Source organism: Streptopelia decaocto (genome assembly GCF_964273445.1).
Source record: "Streptopelia decaocto genome assembly, chromosome: 15".
NCBI lineage: Eukaryota > Metazoa > Chordata > Aves > Columbiformes > Columbidae > Streptopelia > Streptopelia decaocto.
Window position 1 is genome coordinate 7,854,344 of NC_138670.1, and position 17,855 is coordinate 7,872,198.

Here is a 17,855-nt window from a genome sequence, read left to right on the forward strand (position 1 = left end):
TGACATGAGCTATGATCAAAATCAAGGTTGAAACCAGTTTGATTGCTTCACGTGTGTTGGAATAAAGCGAGTGCATTGCAATAGCTGCTGTTGCTTTTTCATTCAAAACAAGACAAAGTACTTTATACAGGCATTAGTATTTCCTATAATTACTGAACATTGCATTCTCTGCCTTGGATTTTTTGTTTTTGTTCCCCATTGAACATTATAAGTTGGAGAGCTTCACTCCCAATGAGTGCTGCCATGTTCTTTCCCACCTTCCACTCTAGTGAGACGATAATAATTTCTCAGTGGTATTTTCTCTGTTTGCCATCAATGTCTTATGTGGCAACGTTTGGGATTTTTTAAACAGATGTCATGGATGTAGCGTGGTCTCCGCATGATGCCTGGCTGGCATCCTGCAGTGTGGATAACACTGTTGTCATCTGGAACGCTGTCAAATTTCCAGGTAAGAATTCTTACATTTCAGATATGCAAGTATGTAAAGCTTTGTGAACAAGGTGTTTCCTCCATGGGTGTGTTTTGCTGTCTGAAATCTCTGTGTCTGTCTTTTGAGGTGACACACTTGCAATCTGGTGAGTCAGTTCCTCTTCCAAGTTTGGATGGCAATGAGCAGTGGATACCACTCTGCTGTAGACAACAGCTGCCTTCAGGGTGTGCTGCTCATTTTACTTTAATTTCCTTTTTCACCTTCTCTGCAAAATCCCAAATAAATAGAACTTCAGCTTAATATCACATCTATTTATGCATATACTTTTCCTTGTTGCCTTTGTACCTATGAGACTTTCTGTTGATTTGCCTTTGGGTTGACATTGTCTTATTTACCTCATTTTAAATGCTGCTGCTTAATAAGCAATGTGGCTTTACATGGGGAAAGGGAGGAAGAAAGGACTCAGGGAGCCTCACAGTAGCAGAAGCCCTCAAGTCTTCCATTTGATGGCTATTTGCCTTTTTCCATTGCTGCAGTGCTGGCAATTCACACAGTCCCGAGGTCTCTGTTGCCCAGGGACGCGCTGCCAGGCACAGCCGGGACACGGGGAGCTTTAGTGCCCTACAAGGGTCTGCGGCAGTTTGGGAGCATCCACCTTTATTGGCTGCTTCTCACCATGTAGCTTGATGCAGGCTAAAACTCCCCTTGTCTTGTGCTCAGTCACTGCCATTGATTTTAGGGTTGCTTCCAATTTTGATATCAGAGTTTTCAGACTCTCAGCCTCTTCTCTCATGGTCTGATAAGCAAGAGATTGACTGAAAGTAGGTTACCAGGTCTGCCAGGCTTGTGTGTCTGTTCAGTCGCAACTTTGACTTAGTTCATGTTTGCACAAAGCTGAATTTGTTGTGATAACCATAAAGCATATCATCATCTTTGGCTACAGAGGAAACGGCGAATGTTTAACTGAAGTTCCAGTTAAACTGCTGCTTTCCATAGCTTCAAAGTGCCGTTCTGAGCTGCCTGGGCTCTGCTCGTCTTCCTGCTCTGATCTATTTCTTATAGAGACTTTTGCACCCCTTATTCTGTCCAGAGTTCTGTTTCCCACTGTTTAATATCATTCTTAGCTTAAACACAGGTTCCAGTTTGCTTGAAATTTGTTGATATTTTGTTGTTGTTTGTACATTAAAAAGAGGTTATTTTTAATAAGATATTTCTAAAAGATCTTGCAAATCTTCTCAGCTGTCTGTCCTAAAGAAGATATCAGTAACTCTTCTCTGTTCTCAATTCTGTGTGTGCAGAAATTCTTGCCACTTTGAAGGGGCATTCTGGCTTGGTGAAAGGGCTGACCTGGGATCCTGTTGGAAAATATATTGCATCTCAGGCCGATGATCGAAGTTTGAAGGTGTGGCGGACCATGGACTGGCAGCTGGAAACCAGCATCACAAAACCCTTTGATGAGGTACTTCAGAATGTGTGACCATTGAAAGTGAATTCCTGGTAGAATGAATGAAAATTGTAAGAATAACTGTGATTCTGCGTGAACAGTAGTTAAATTGACAGTGACAAATCCAATCAAACTATCAGATGGCAGATTCAAAAGAGGAAAAAGAACTATTTTCTCACACTACATGAGTAAATTGAGACTGTCATTGACTTTGGATCTTGTGGGTGCCAAAGGTTTACATGGCTTATGTAAACAATTAGGTAGTTTCCTGGAAATATAGAGCTTATTCCAAGGAAGCATTGGCACGCTAATTACATTGTTCTTACATTCTTCCCTATGCATCTTGTATTGGCCACTATCAGAAATAAGTACTTGGGAGGGATCTTTGGTCTGGCATCATAGGGCTGTTATCTGATGACTTTGACCAAGAGATCAAATTTCTGGGGACTGAAACTGGTGCTTACTGAGTTGAGTGTTTTGCAGTCATCTTATGGTATCGTGATTAGTGCAATTACTCTTAGTAATACACTATAAATGCCTAAATTCATGTGTGAGCTGGTGTTGGAAGCTGAAGTCTCATTGTTAGCAGCTGGTATGCTGCAGCCCTGTCACTAACTAGGACTGGGATGAATAGTGAGTGTACAGTATCCAAAAAGACTTACATTTTGTTTCCTTTGAAGTTCTCCCTGTTTGATAGGGCTTCATGAGTTACACTAGATCACCTGTATAAACATGGCTGAAGTGCTGAGGATTGTATGTGACGTCGTTCTTTTATACTCACAAAAGACTTACTTTGTAATCATATTCCTAAATCTAAAATTTAAGTAGTTTGTATGAAAAATCCTGTGTGCATGAAACACTTTTAAAGCTCAAGTATGGGGTTTTTTTAATTATTTTTGTCAGTGTGGAGGGACAACTCATGTGTTGCGCCTCAGCTGGTCACCTGATGGTCACTATCTTGTTTCTGCTCACGCCATGAATAATTCTGGACCTACTGCTCAGATCATTGAGAGAGATGGATGGAAAACCAACATGGATTTTGTAGGGCATCGGAAGGCAGTTACAGTAGTGGTGAGTGATAGTAATTTACCCTAAGTAAAACTTCTACTGTGAGCTTTTTCATAATTTTATGCATAACCGGGACAAGAGGTGGAGATAGGTGGTCAAGATTAGTAATGCAAATGCATGATAGTGATTAAAAAGTGTCAACTTTACATGTTGGAAGCAACCAGCTGTGGTAAGAGAACTGGACACAGATGAATAAGATAGGAGGGAGGAGTACAAGAGCATGTTAGGAATGCCAAACGCTAACATTGTTAGCTGTTCCATGGGTTGGGTTTCTCTTTGGTTCATGATCATTAGTAATATTATTTGCCATTCCAGTTAAGGCATTCAGAAAGCCCCGTAAGAAAGCACATGCAGAGTCTGGTGAGGGACTTTGTTTCTAGGAAATGTTTCTTTTTCACTTTTAAGTGGAAAACTTGCTTTTAAAGCCAATTTCTTATAAAATGTAATTACTGTAATAAAATTTGGGGCATCTTATTTGTTCAGAAATTCAATCCAAAGATCTTCAAAAAGAAGCAAAAGAATGGGAGCTCCACCAAGTCAAGTTGTCCCTACTGCTGTTGTGCTGTTGGTAGTAAGGATCGATCTCTTTCTGTCTGGGTAAGTGGTTTATTTGCTGCCTCTGACTAACATGGTCATTTGGATAACCTGAGGGTTTCACACAAAAGCCATGTGTACAGCATTAGGTCTTATATTTAGTTTCATGTTGTGTTTTTTTCTCTGTTGTTCCTGGATTAGCTGTGAATTGGTATTAGTTCAATTCTCTAAAGCCCAGAGCAGCTAGAAGCCAGGGGCAGACTGTGCGCCCTGGTAAGGAGGAGCCGTTAAGGGACATAATGTGTTACCACAGTAAATAAACACAGTTCAGCTCTATTTTCTTTCTGTGTATTTTACTCGTTCTCCATGTGAGTCTCATAAGAAAGAGACTTTACCGTTTCTCCATGTTTAGGCCACATACTCATTAATCACTCTTGGAGTCTAGCTTTGTCTTGCTTTTGTGGGTACGAGGAGAATATAGCAGGCACAGGATAGTTTCTGAGATATATTCAGCTCATCTTTGTGCTTTGTTCTGGTTTCTCTCTTTCCTATGGAAAGGAATATGAAAGTGAATGAGCCTTTTAAGTATACTTCCAGTACCGAGTTTGGGTTTTACTTTAAAATCTACACTAAAATTGTTATTCTGGCGAAGAGAAGGGAGCTAGTCTCAAATTTATAAATGCAAGACAGTTTGTTTGGCAACTGCAAAAGACTGATTTAACTGATCCTGAAAAGTTTGTGATGAGAACATGTGCCAGAACATACCAATTGCGAACTGCAATCTACTATTTATAGATTCCAGTGTGATATTTATCCATCAGTTGCTGAATGCATAACACTAAATCTGTTTCTGGCAATGCTACCAGTGCATACCCATATCAAAGTATCACTGTCAGTGTATTTTACTTTCTATTTATACTATGGTTTCACTTAGGGTGGCTGTTGAAGTTATACTAGGTATTGTAGAGATGCAAAGTTATAGGCTGTCTTTGCCCTGAAGAGCTTAATAGATACTTACACAACACATACCTATGGAAATGTAGAAGAAATAGCTACTGAAGATGACTGCTACACTGCATCTGTGAACCTATGGGCGTGTAACATCCTAGATCACATTGGCTTCTCCTGCTTTGTTTCATTTGTACTATATGCTATAGATATTAAATCCATTGGTTTAACATTAAAGAGCTTAGAATGTCCAGTTTAGAACAGGTTACTGGGAATTTTCTTATTCAGTTCTTTATTACTAAACTGATTTAGAAGTGTAAAGGAATAATCTTTAAGAATAATTGTGAGTCAAATTCCCTTTGCTCTTGATAGGCTTCACTTACATAGACAAGTAGTCTGAGCGAGGACATGGAAACCTAATCTGTTTTCTGTCTTCCTCTTGTGCTGGCAGTTTGCAACATCCTTATCTCAATAAAGCCTAGAATAGAAGCTGTCTTTAGCCTCTGCGGAATTACTCTTTGAGTGGTAGAGAGTGTTCTATGACTGTGATGTAAAGGCAAAGTTGGTTAAGAAACTCAGTCCATGTTTCAGAAGGGAGGGGAGGTTGAATGTCAGCTCTTCTCCAAAGCATCTCTGTGCCAGGGGTTGAATGGGTAATTCAGATACACCATCGGGCAAGCAGCTGTCTCCTCGCCAGAACTTGTCTGGTGAATGTTCTTAGACTCTGGGAGAGTATTAATGGGGTTGTGGTAGCATAGAACTTCTAAATTTTTGAGTGTTGTTTCTTCTATTTTAAGCTTACGTGTCTGAAACGACCTTTAGTTGTCATACATGAGCTGTTTGACAAGTCTATCATGGACATCTCCTGGTAAGTTGATTTCTGCCATTTGTTACAAAAGCCTAAGTTGCTGTCAACTTTAGATATATGGATGAACTGGAAATACCTCTAAACAGTACAGACTGTAGCTGTTGGAACACAAATAATTGGTTCCTGAAGTTTTTGGTTCTGCTGCAATATCTTTGGTAGTAACATTAGCAACTACCATGTGTTCACTTGGGATTTGTGTAACACTAAAACTGAATAAAAATGAATGTATTTATAATGTTATGCAGTAACAAGTAGGAACTCATTCCACAGGTATTTTATGATTCTCTGTTTTGTTGGGTTTTTTTTCATAGAATATGTATTTTATAACATGACATGGTGGACAATTCAGCTGAACCTTCTAGATCCATCATGCCTAAGGGCACAATATACCAAAATAAAAAGTCCTTTTTTTTTTTTTTATTTTTTATACATACATTTACTCATTTATACACACACGCAATATTCACTCATCGTTTGAATTGCCTGAAGGATTTTCCTGTCGAAAAAAGTAAATGCAATAGCTTTTGGTTTTAGTGAAACTGTGGTGTTGCAGTGCGTGTGGAGGGTGTAAATTGCTCTGTGTTGATGAGTAGCAGAGGCTGATCATGTAGCAAGTCTCAGAGAAAGGATAATGAACCTACTACACCCAAACACATCCCATCCGCCAACCACAGGAGGTAGCTGAAGAGCAATTGCTGAACTTTCCCAAGAGGCTGCAGGACACCTCTAGTGATCTGGATTGCGTTGGACAAGCCATTATCTCAGCAGCCTGCTGTCCTAAACCTTGTTTTTCTGCAGTTAGTGGTGCTCTCTTCTCTCCTGCTTTCTTCCTAAGTCTTGGTCATAAAAATGCAGAGTTTAATAGTTCTTTATTCACTGCAAAACTTGAATAATAAGGGAGAAATAACCATGAGACCACTCAGCAAATGGTATTAAAAAAAAATACTCTGCACCTATGAGTTAAGGGTTCTGTACAGGAAAATATGATAGACACACAGCTGATTACGTAGGTTGCTTTAACTCTAGCTCTTCCTAACAAAATTCTACCTTAATAGCTATAACAGTCTGGGTGGTTTTATGCTGTAAATTTTAAAGCTTACAGTTGTATAACTTCCTGTTTTCTGTGTGCCACGTGGATTTTGCCATGAAGCTCAGTAAAGCAGCATAAAAGGTTTTCAAAACCAAAACATTTTGCTTTCATTAATAGATGAGGGCTAGAAATCCAGTAAGTGGAATATTTCATGGGAACTGCTGCTATTGTTATAGTACAATAGCTTTGAATAGTTTTGTTTTCCTGTAGTGTTTTTTATTGCTCCATCTGCAGTTTGAACATTTTTCATGGCATACAGTCATTGGGAGTAATAGCTGGTTAACATTTAGCAATTTCTGAGGAAATGGTTTTGTGGAATATTTGAGAGACAAAGGATCATCAGGAAGCTTGTTATTTTATATCCTGTTTACAAATTGAAATGTATGGCTAAAATGTCAATAATACAGAATGTTCCCAGAAACATGCTCCTTTCTGAAAACAGACTGAGTAAATTCAGAGAAATCTGATACTCTTATATTGTTACAGCTGTCTCGTTTCTATTTTAGAGTTTTAGACCTGGATTCATCATCATAATATCTGAACACTATTATGTTTTCATGGAGTAACTGCTTGGATCCAGAGGTCAATAGGAGCTCAGCAATTTTATCTGCTGAGCAAGCAGAACACTCTCAACAAGATTTTATCATTTTCCAACTTGGAGTGGTGCTGGTTAACCTCGTTAATACAGCCTTAAAGGCAGTGTATCAGTTGCTCATCTGCTGAAGGCCCCTTTCTTCACCCAGTTCCATTAGCACACGAGTTTTGTACACAGCAAATATGTTTATAATTTTCCCTCATTGTTTGTTGTCAACACTTCAGTTTATATTCTGTTTTACCCTACAGAAAGTTTTGCATGGTGCTGATCATGCCATGGGTAGGTGTGTTGTTTGATGCCGCCTTCCTGCGCGCAGTCTCCAAAGGAATATTGGCACATGAACCCCAGCTGTCCACCACCCTGCCTCTTTGCTGGCCCACTTCTTTGTTGCCATCAGCAGTTGCTGTGATAATAAATCTTATGCTAAGATTTTCATTGAATAATTTATTGTATTGCCCCTTTGCATCAATGAAGGAGATTGAAACCAAAGATGGACCTTTATTTTCTTCAGGACCCTTAATGGACTCGGTATCCTGGTGTGTTCCATGGATGGATCAGTGGCGTTTTTGGACTTTTCCCAGGATGAACTTGGAGACCCACTCAGTGAGGAGGAAAAGGTACAGCAGGCACTTGGAGAATCTCTGATCATATTTAAGGGTTTTATTGATTCAAGTAAAATATTGGTCTATTTATACAAGTGTGTAGTGACCAGTTTCCATATTATAGAAAAATGCGTTCTTGTCTGCTTTACAAATCATTAAAAAAAGAGTAGTCAATAAATGTATTTGTCATATTGGTTTCTATTCTGGAAAGAAAGTCTATTTGGAACACATCCACTTGCTTACACATCATTATACATTTGAAGTAATTATTTGGCCAAGGAAACAAGGAGTGGGTGCTTCAAAACACTTTAAAATTACTCTTTGACTTGCATATATGCAAGTCTTTTTAAACTGATTGCTGCTGGCTGTTTTTTTCCTCTCATTGCCATTAGCAACTAAAGCTTTGAATTCCAATTATTTTACATATTGATGTAGTGCTAGCTGGAAATATAAAGAAAAAAAAGTCTGTAGTGTATAAATGATACAGAGGGCATTTGCATTTTATGGATCCTGTGAGGTTTGTGTGATTCCATTACATTATGATTGGTGATGTCACACTGGCAGTTGTAGTCACTCTTTTTATGTGATACATTTCCAACGCCCACAGAGCAACATTCATCAGTCCACCTATGGAAAAAGCCTGGCAATAATGACTGAAGCTCAGTTGTCTACCACCATTATTGAGAATCCAGAGATGCTCAAGTATCAACAGAGACAACAGCAGCAGGTGGAGCAGAAAAACGCGTCAATTAGGGAAACATCTGGAACTGCGACAGCGGCTCCCAAGGTGGCAAGCATGGTCAATGGGGAGAGTCTGGAGGACATTAGGAAGGTAGGTGTTCTCTGATGGTTGCTTTATAGTGTCAAGTACTAAGCCAATAAATATCAAACTGCTTATGATAAAACCAATTTCTGCTTTCTTACTCGTGTTGGATGGCATCTTTAACCCATGAATGGTCCAGCTGACATTGCTGGGACTTTTTGAAAAGTTAGAATGCTTTTAAGCAGAGGTAAGATGGTGCGGAAAAACGCTTGTGGATATTTCTATATGTGCTAAATTCTCGGTGTGTAGAAAGGAAGACAAAAGGTAACTAATAACAGTCCAGCTGTAGAACTGTGCTTCAGTTTCTCAGTGAAGGAGGTTGAAAGCATTTAATTATCTCCTAAAGACAGAACAACTTTTAATGAAGGATTCAGTGCACACATATGAGAATGCTTTGGACTTAACTCTCTAGCGTGGAGAGAATCAGAATTCTGTTGTACTTCGTACTATATGAACTTCTATTTAAAAAACACCTACTATTGGTCAAAAAAAAATTGCGGTATTAAAATACACCTGTATTCATAAAAATGTAGATTGATTCTATTTATGCAATAGTAGCATGGTTCAAAGGCAACATGGAAAAAAAACTTTGTTAACATTTTTTAATAGAGGAGCTGCTTTCATCTGATACACCTCTTCTTGTCAGTTGGGAAAAGAAAAATTTTTTTTAAAAAGCATTTCCTATTAATCAGAAATGACAATGAAATATATTTCTCAACAGAATCTCTTAAAAAAACAAGTTGAAACACGAACAGCAGATGGTCGGAGAAGGATCACACCTCTCTGCATAGCTCAGCTGGACACTGGGTACGTTTGGGAGTTGTTGTTAAAATCCCTCTTTACCTTTTCATCTTTTTTTTCTGAAGCAAACTAAGAATTCTGACTTATTTTTGTCTTATGGCATCTTAAAACACTTGCTGTAAATACCTTGTGTATACTTAGGGAATATAGTTGCAACTTATGTTCTCATAGCAATAAGATCCCAGTTCTAATAGATCAGGCTAATTCTCGTTGTTTACCATTATAGATGAGTGAACAATAATGTATTGCACGTTTGTACCTACATTAATACTGGCTTTGGCATCCTTTGTATATGAGAAGCAAGACTGGAAGGTGTGGTGGTGGTGGTGGTGTATTTAGGTTGTATATGAATATCCACATGTGGAAAAGGGAAGAATGGAATAAATAGTTTGGTTAAAATTATTATTTTTCATTTATTTTTAAACATTATTTTAAAGTATTTTTCAAGATGTATATTTATTGTTTGTCTTTTTGCTTAGGGATTTTTCTACAGCATTTTTCAATAGCATCCCAATATCTGGATCTCTCTCTGGCTCAATGATGTCTTCTCAAAGTAACCAGCAGCTCATGTCATTGGATTCTAACGCTGCAAATTCCCTTAATACTTCAAAGCCTTCTGTAGAGCCGACAGCAGCCAGTATAAAACCAACAGATGATGCAGCCAACAAAGATGGGTCAGTATTTGCAGTTTTGTCTTTTGCTCCTGTGACACTGTTTAGTTTTAAATTCTTGTTTACAATTCTGTAATCAAGCAATTATTAAAGTGGTTTTCTTAGAGCAAAACTTCAAGAATCTGACATTCCTGAAAATGTCAAGATTTTTATTAATATTTGGTTGCTTTATATAGTGATAAATCAGTAATTAATAAGTCCATGTGCATAGTTCTGGAAATGAACTTCAGTGCAGTGAGGTACACAGTTGATTGCGAATGCTCTAACAATTTGACTTGCTTATGGATTTGTGGGGTTGCTTTTAGTAAATAACAGATTTTCCAGCAGTGGAGGTAATGAGGCCTGTTCTCCATCAAATTCTGTCCTGTGTCCTGTAGATCTCTCTGTGAACGTGGTAATACTTCTTCCCTGTATAACAACCCCATCAGACGAGAGCGAGCACAGTGACCTTGACTTGTCAGTGCACATGCGCTGATTGGCCAGTGTGTCTTTAATTATGGAACGACTAAATTTTACTTGCTTTTCAGTGTAAGCACTGACTGCATTTCTTCTACTCAATGTGTTTTTCTAGCATTTGTAAGAGCACAATGTCATTGGAACCTCTACCACTCCATCAAATTTAGTTGAAATTGGCAACAGATTAAAAAATGAGTGGGTAGGCTATGAGAAATGATTGACAGGTTAAACTATTAAGTCTCCTTTTCTTTGGAAATTGGACTTCTAACTGCTTTTTAGTACAAACATCAGTTATCTTAGAACCGTTCTTTCATTTGATTCATTGTTTGAATGAAGTGAAAAATCTCTAAAGTAAACAGCTATTCAAATAGCAGATCCCTGGAATGCTTTAGTGTGGGGAAAACACATTCCTTTCCCTTAGAGTTATGCTTGGAAAGGCCTAATAATAAATTTGGATACTTCAACAACAAAATCAAAACTTGGCTTGAATGTTTTCATCCCAGATTGATTGATAAACACTGGAGTATAATCTTGAGATGGAAAATATTTGGTAACCTGAACAAGGGGTAAAACTGGGTACCTTAATCATAATTTGAAATAGTGATGCTTTCCTTTCAATACCAACTGAAAGTACAATTCCATTCCTGGGTTAAAAATACATAGCGAATTAATTGGCGTCTTTTAGTCTAGATACATCTACGGGGACACATGAAGCTCTTAGCTCTGAGTTTGATCATAAACAGCTTTTAAGAGTATGCAAAGCTTGCAAGATAACACATGATAGGGGAAAAAGCATATCGTAGTTCATGTATGTACTTGGGTGAAAGGTTTTCAATATGGTTTCTAGCCAGTAGAATGAATATTAGCTAGTTGTTATGAGCCGCGCAGGCTACCAGTACTAAGTTTCTTTCAATCCTTGTTTTCCCATCCCTTGTATTGACAGTGTAAACGCTACCTCTGCCTCAACTGCTCCTCCTGCGTCGTCTTCCTCTGTATTGACAACTCCATCCAAGATTGAACCCATGAAAGCATTTGATTCTAGATTTACAGAACGATCCAAAGCCACCTCAGGGACTGCCGTTGTAATAAATACAAATCAGACTGTTGTGGACAGGTAAGACGTAGCCTGGTGGGTGGGGAATAAATAAATAAAAGGATAGTAATCTAGAGAGTTAAAATGCTCATTCTCTGTGTTGAGGATGTCATGGCACTGGCACTCTAGAAATTGTCTTGTGTCTTCCACAATTGGAAAGAAGGAGACAGCTGTGAATAGGTAAATTCCCTTTTGTTTTGATAATCTCTTTATACCTTTGTCTCTGGCGTTTGGAATCAAGCAGACTCTTCAAAATACTGAGTGAAAACTATTGTTACAAGAGGCTGTGCGTGCCTCCATGTGTGCTACATGTGTCTGTGCTCCTTGCAAGATAAAAATAGCCAGTCTGCATCTCTGTACAGAGTGAGATTGACTTCAAGATAAATTACCATACATGTCTGCAGATGGCCTATCGTCAGAATAGCTGCAGTTGTAGTTCAGTTTTGTGCCTTGAAGGCATGCAGAGAAGATGCTTTGATTTTAAGGGGTTTTGGCTCTGGATCTACGTGATTTAAAAAAAAAAAATAGAAGAAAGCCTTTGGTTTTGTGACATAGTGTGTTATGGCATAAATATTCCTGCTTCACCAAAACAAATTATAGAAAAAATAGCAGTCTTGAGAAAGAAGTATGTAGTTCCCCAACTTATTATCAATAAAATGTGTTTTTACTAAATACCTCAGTATTTTAATGTCAAATAGTTTAACCATATGATGCAGAAGAAAGATGTATTAAATTACTCTCATAATTGCCTCTTATGTGTCAGTAAAGTATGGATAAATGTGTATTGTTTGGCATAATTCAAATGCCAAAGAAAAAGGGTTTGGATTATGCAAGATATTTCTAGGAAGCCAAGTGGTTGTGGAATAAGTGGCAAAGCACAGTTGTGAGTTAATAACCAGCTATTGGGGGGAATGGGAAGAATATGATTAAATGACCTATTTTAGGGTAAAATGGTTTACAAAAGAGTTCACAGGGATTTGTACTTTGTCGTCCATAGTTGTATTATATTCCTGAAATGGAAAATGGAGCAGTGAGGTTACTTGCATAGTTTGCAGATGTGCACCTTACTTACAGTAGTCAAAACTGAATATGATGACTTTTGGGGACAGACAACAGAATGACCGCTGAAGTTCTGCATGAGTAAGCAGAAAGTGTCATGTCCATCAGAGAGGAAAAGGTGAACCACTCTTGCATCTTACGGAGTGCTGAATTATTTGTATCGACCCAGGGAACGAGATCTGCTAAAATACAGTTGTTATTTACGGCTTTATCCAGTTGCTAACTGCTAGTTTGATTTTTTGGGGAGAGAATATGTCTGATCAGCTTACATACATATTTCACATTGTACTTTTGCAGAGGACTTGCCATACCTCTTCAGCTTCCTTCTCTTGCCTTTGTACATTTTGAAATACACTCACACAAGGCTAAGAATTTACCTTTTACCTACAGGAATGCAGTGTGTAGAGTATATGGCAGCTTTTGGAATCAGCTTATATAAAACCTGAAATATATATATATATATATATATTTTTTTTTTTTTTTACTTGCTTAGGCTGAAGGATCAGAATTTAATTAAAGACAATAAGCCCAAGGATATTCTGGAGAGCAGCAGTGACAGTGAAGAGAAGATTCCAGCTGCTAAACCACTCAGCGCACCCAAACGGAAACTGGAACTTGAGGGAGAAACGGTAGAAAAGAAGAAAAAAGGGAGACCTCGAAAAGACTCCAGACTTGTACCAGTAACTTTAACTGTGCAGGTGAAATAAATAAGATTCATTGTGGCTTTTAATGTTCATTTAATAAAGTCAGTCCCATGTTGACTTGTTCCATCAAGTCAGGGAAACACAAATAGTATCAGTCTCAGAATTTTTAGGCATACCTCTTCCTTGCCTTTAAACTTATTTTTTTAACTTTAAGATTGTAAAAAGCATATTCACATGGCGTGGCGAATGTGTCCATCCTTTATACGAATATGCAGCTACTTACTAAACGGTACCAGCACAATAAGCACTGATAGCATGCCAAATGACTGTCCAGAATAAAGTGAAACCCTGTCAGGATTTGGTGTTCTTTGATGGAGCATGGCCAAGCACAAGAGAGTGACTTGGATATGATTACTTAAATGGTTATGAATTTCCTAGGAGCCATGAAGTAGTAAGTTGCTTTAGCATTTACATCATTTTAGGATATACCAGTATTTCCATTAACTAGTCGGAGCTGGAAAACGGGGGGATATAAAAAAAAGACTCCTAGTTTGTTTTGGCTTTTTAATTCTTAGAAGCTATATTAAAAAAATTGTACTTATTCAACTAATTGGAAAAAAATTAATATTTGCAGTTGGCGTTATTTGGAGTTTTAAAAAAATCTTTCAAATCAATCTGTATTATAGAGTATATTAGTTTTGGACTTTTAAAAATGGAATAATTTGACCACTATTGCAATTTTTTTTCCAGTCCCCAGCTACTCTGGCCTCTGAGAAGGATGCTGCCTGCATCTCTGCACCAGCATTAGCACTTAAATTGCCAACCCCAATCCCACAGAAAATGTTTACTTTGCAAGTAAGTGGACTGTAAAGGAAAAAAAGCTTAATACTTAAAAAATCCTCTTTTTAAAAATAATCTTAGACTATTCAGATCCTTTGATAAATTAATGTTTGAATACATGACAAAAGTTGATGGCAAATCAGCTAAAAACAGGACACTTCTGAACTAGCTAAACTTCAAGAGGAATACCTCTGGTTCATCAGTCCCTCCTCCTGGTTAACCAAAGTGTGAGGTAAATATAAGAGCCTCAGATGGGAGTAACTGCTGCGTTATTATTACAGTTGTGTTGGTAGGACACTGCTGAAGAGAAAAAAAGGGTGTTTTCTGAGAGCTCTCTGGAGGTGCTCTACATCTAAAGAAACTGGCAAATAGTATTACTTTAGCTATTTGTGAAATAATTTTTCTGCGTGTTTAGGCTGTGGTGGCCTGGTTCTAGTTGCGAGATTGTAGGGAGACTGGGCACATCCAGACTTGATCTGGTGCCCTTAATTAGGAAGCACAGACTAGCACAACCTTTCTTTATTCTTATACTTCAAATACAAAGAAATTATTTGTGTTCTAGCCAAGACCGATTTTCAGAGGTCTGCTTCTTTTGAAGTATCACAGTATATTTTGAAGCCACTTTCAACAGAGAATACTATACTTAAATCCATTCTTAAAGATGGTGTTGTTTTGGATCTAATAGTAGTTGCTGGTTTTCTGAGTAGTTCTCTTCCTCTTCCAAAATGCATTTCATTTTTTATATTTCAGATAAGTTCAGATCCATCAATGTACCTTGAAGTGGAGAATGAAATGACTGCACTGGGAGGCTCAAAGTTGAGCAGGTTAAAGTGTAATCGAGAAGGAAAAGAATGGGAGACGGTCCTCACCAGTCGGATTCTCACTGCAGCGGGAAGCTGGTAAGGGCGTGTTTTTGGAGAAGGAGGATCCCAAAGGCCAGAAAACATTTCTAAGGGTACAAAAGTACACAGTACGGAAAGTTGATTAGACCCAAACCTGCATATTTACAAATAAGTAGGGGCTCTAAAGGTATTTTTTTCTACTTATTTGGAAAAGTTGATTGACTGAATGAGTTCTCTTAGGGATTTTTGTGATTCTTTGTGGTTGGCTCAAGATGTCCTATTTGTCTTCTGGTTGTATGATAACCTAAGAAGTCAGTCTGGTTTGTGCTACTTGCATTTGACAAAATGTAAACGTTCCGTATTATTTTTTTTTTTCCCTAGTGAGATTGTAAGTGTGGCCTGTGAGAAACGAACATTGTCAGTATTTTCAGCTTGTGGTCGTCGCCTTCTTCCTCCTATAGTATTGAATACACCCATTTCCACCCTACATTGCACAGGTTCTTACATCATGGCTCTCACCACTGCTGCTACGCTCTCTGTTTGGTAAGTACCAGGTTTGGCTGCAGCAGCTGCTGGGCTGATTTTTTTATAAGTAACTCCAGTTGTGTTAATGCGTTGCTGTTGAAACTGGGGCTTAAACCACATCAGGTGTGAACACAAGTCCACTTTTGGATATAATATGAAGAGTTAACTAGGCAGGAGTTGAATCTTGTTTCTTCTCTGTTCTAGGATAGTCCATAATACTGAATTTGATTTTAGAAGGAAGATAAAGGATCAGCCTCCATAGGATAGACTTGGCCTGCATAGATGGAATGGATTGAGGGTGGGAAAAGGAGAAACATGGATGCTTCCAGCTTCCATCATACTTAGCCAATAAAGGACACGAGTTTCAGAGTTAGAAGTACTCTAACAGCCTTTGAGACACCAAGATAAAAACTGCAGTAGCTTGTTTACAGTTGTTGTATTTATTTAATCTAATGTCTCATGCAAGTCAGAGCTCCTAAAGGAGTTATTTGGATCCTTGGTGTTTGCTTAGCTGTAATGAGGTTTCCTGATGAAGAGCCATTAAAGTTGTTCTCTGCTATTGATTTCTGTCTTGCCTTAAGGGGTTTGAGTTCGCCAAAATAATTTTGTCGAAGCAATGAAGAAAATGTCAAAACAAAAAAAAAGCAAACATCCAAACTCTCAGAAAACCCCCGCTTTGCATGAATATTAAAGAAGTGCATTTTTAAATGTTTTTTGGAGCTTTCGGTTGTTTGTAAAGTGCACACTTGTCCTTTTGTCTTTTTCAGGGATGTTCACAAGCGAACAGTCATTGTTAGAGATGAGTCTTTGCAAACAATATTTTCAGGTAATGAAAAAAGTCATTTAGTTACCAACCTTTGAGCCCACCCGTGCTGTGTAATGCTATTTATGAATATGCTGAAATTCTATGAAAACCGAAAAGCCTAAACAAATAGTTTTCTTTCGTGATTGTGTAATACAGGGAAGTCACTTGCAGTGTTGAAATACTGTAGAAATAATTGAGATGAGAAAATTGGCAAGTAACAGAATTGTACAAGGCTCTGTAGCTTATTATATTCCAGCTTGCTTCTGAATGTGAAAATTCAGTGTTGTGAAGATTACAAAATAAATATTTGATGCAAATCTGCTATTACAACAATTTCTCTGTGTGTGCCTTGCATGTTTATTATCTTAACGATAAATAACAACTGATTATCTTCCAATTCACTATTTCAAAATCTTCAGTTTCTCTACCTGCCAATATCTAGCACAAAACATATCAAAAAAGCAGTGTCTCAGGGCACACTGGCTTCTATTTTAGCTTTAGTCCATACAGTGCTAATCAAAACTACCTGGAGAAGTAGTTGTACTAGCAGTTTGCAAGTGTCTTCATTAGAAGTTACGTGCACAAACCCTGGGCCTGGGAAATGAGAAACTCCAGCTGTCCCACTTAGGCTATGTTCTTAGAGAACACACTTTCCAGAGTATGCAGGTTTTTAGGATTTTAACTTAATGGAAAAAAGATAATGGCCTCTTGGGTTACAGAAGACATGGCAGAATTGCTGAAAATTGCCGCTAGATATGGAGAACATTTCCAGTTAAGCCAATGTTCTGTATAAATCGCACTACCAAGACTGATAATATATTTTGCAAAAGAGTAATTTTAATGCTGCTGCGCTGAGCCCGGTGTTTACCGTCATTATCTTGTGTCGTGACCTTCCTATCAGTGCTTGAGAGTAAAATTGCTACGACTGATAATGGTGGATAGCACTTCTTACAATTACGGATGTTACGCAAGATTCCAAAATAAATACTTAGGTCTGATTTGACTTGCAGGAAGTGATGCAACTGTCTCTCAGATCTTGCTGACTCAGCATGGGATACCTGTAATGAGCATGTCCGATGGAAAGGCATACTGTTTTAGTCCTTCTCTTTCTACATGGTAAGTTAGATATTATTTTGCGCTTTTACAACTTAGCTGAAGTGTTGTGTATTCTGATTTATTGTTTCACTACATGTTTTGAAGGTTAGTCTGAGTAGGATCACACGCCAGGCTTAGTTTTACTTTGGTTCGCTATTGTGAGTCTCAGCTTTATTATATTCTATGATTTTTTATGTTTAGAATAAAAAAAGTTAAACTATGGCTTACTTTATCACTCTTTCCTACACGGTGCATACTGTTATTTATTAATGTACACCTACATATAATTCCACTGATATACATCAGTTGAATCTGCCAAGCAGTTGGCAATTATTAAAAATAAACTAGCCTTACCATGAATTTTTTATGTAAAAGAATGGAAAAGTTTGGGAAAACTTGTCAAAACAGCTTTCAGAGTTTCATTGGGAGTTTAGACATGTTAAAATTATTCTGCCCAGTTTCCAGGGAAAATAAGGCTTATGCACTCCAACCCTGAACACGTGTGTGCCTGACTCTGTCAGTCCCTGTCACTCTGTAATGTTTGTTTTGATCTCCCAAGCAGTCAAATTTGAAGACACCTCTGTGTTTCCAAGATACAAAGTTTAATGAAGATAGTAAGTCA

The 17,855-nt window shown here is 38.0% G+C and overlaps 1 protein-coding gene across 1 annotated transcript in view; it reads left to right on the plus strand.

Annotated features, from left to right (window-relative positions):
* The window catches only part of HIRA (histone cell cycle regulator), a 34,652-nt gene that overhangs the window by 10,618 nt on the left and 6,179 nt on the right, over positions 1-17,855 (plus strand). Inside the window, exons 6-21 of the mRNA XM_082065894.1 lie at positions 353-448; positions 1,729-1,889; positions 2,778-2,945; positions 3,426-3,539; positions 5,222-5,292; positions 7,489-7,594; positions 8,187-8,411; positions 9,124-9,209; positions 9,683-9,877; positions 11,274-11,444; positions 12,976-13,180; positions 13,877-13,981; positions 14,717-14,865; positions 15,190-15,351; positions 16,101-16,159; positions 17,149-17,254. Of these exons, the coding sequence (XP_081922020.1) occupies positions 353-448; positions 1,729-1,889; positions 2,778-2,945; positions 3,426-3,539; positions 5,222-5,292; positions 7,489-7,594; positions 8,187-8,411; positions 9,124-9,209; positions 9,683-9,877; positions 11,274-11,444; positions 12,976-13,180; positions 13,877-13,981; positions 14,717-14,865; positions 15,190-15,351; positions 16,101-16,159; positions 17,149-17,254 (2,179 nt within the window). The remainder of the gene's footprint in view (positions 1-352; positions 449-1,728; positions 1,890-2,777; positions 2,946-3,425; positions 3,540-5,221; positions 5,293-7,488; positions 7,595-8,186; positions 8,412-9,123; positions 9,210-9,682; positions 9,878-11,273; positions 11,445-12,975; positions 13,181-13,876; positions 13,982-14,716; positions 14,866-15,189; positions 15,352-16,100; positions 16,160-17,148; positions 17,255-17,855) is intronic.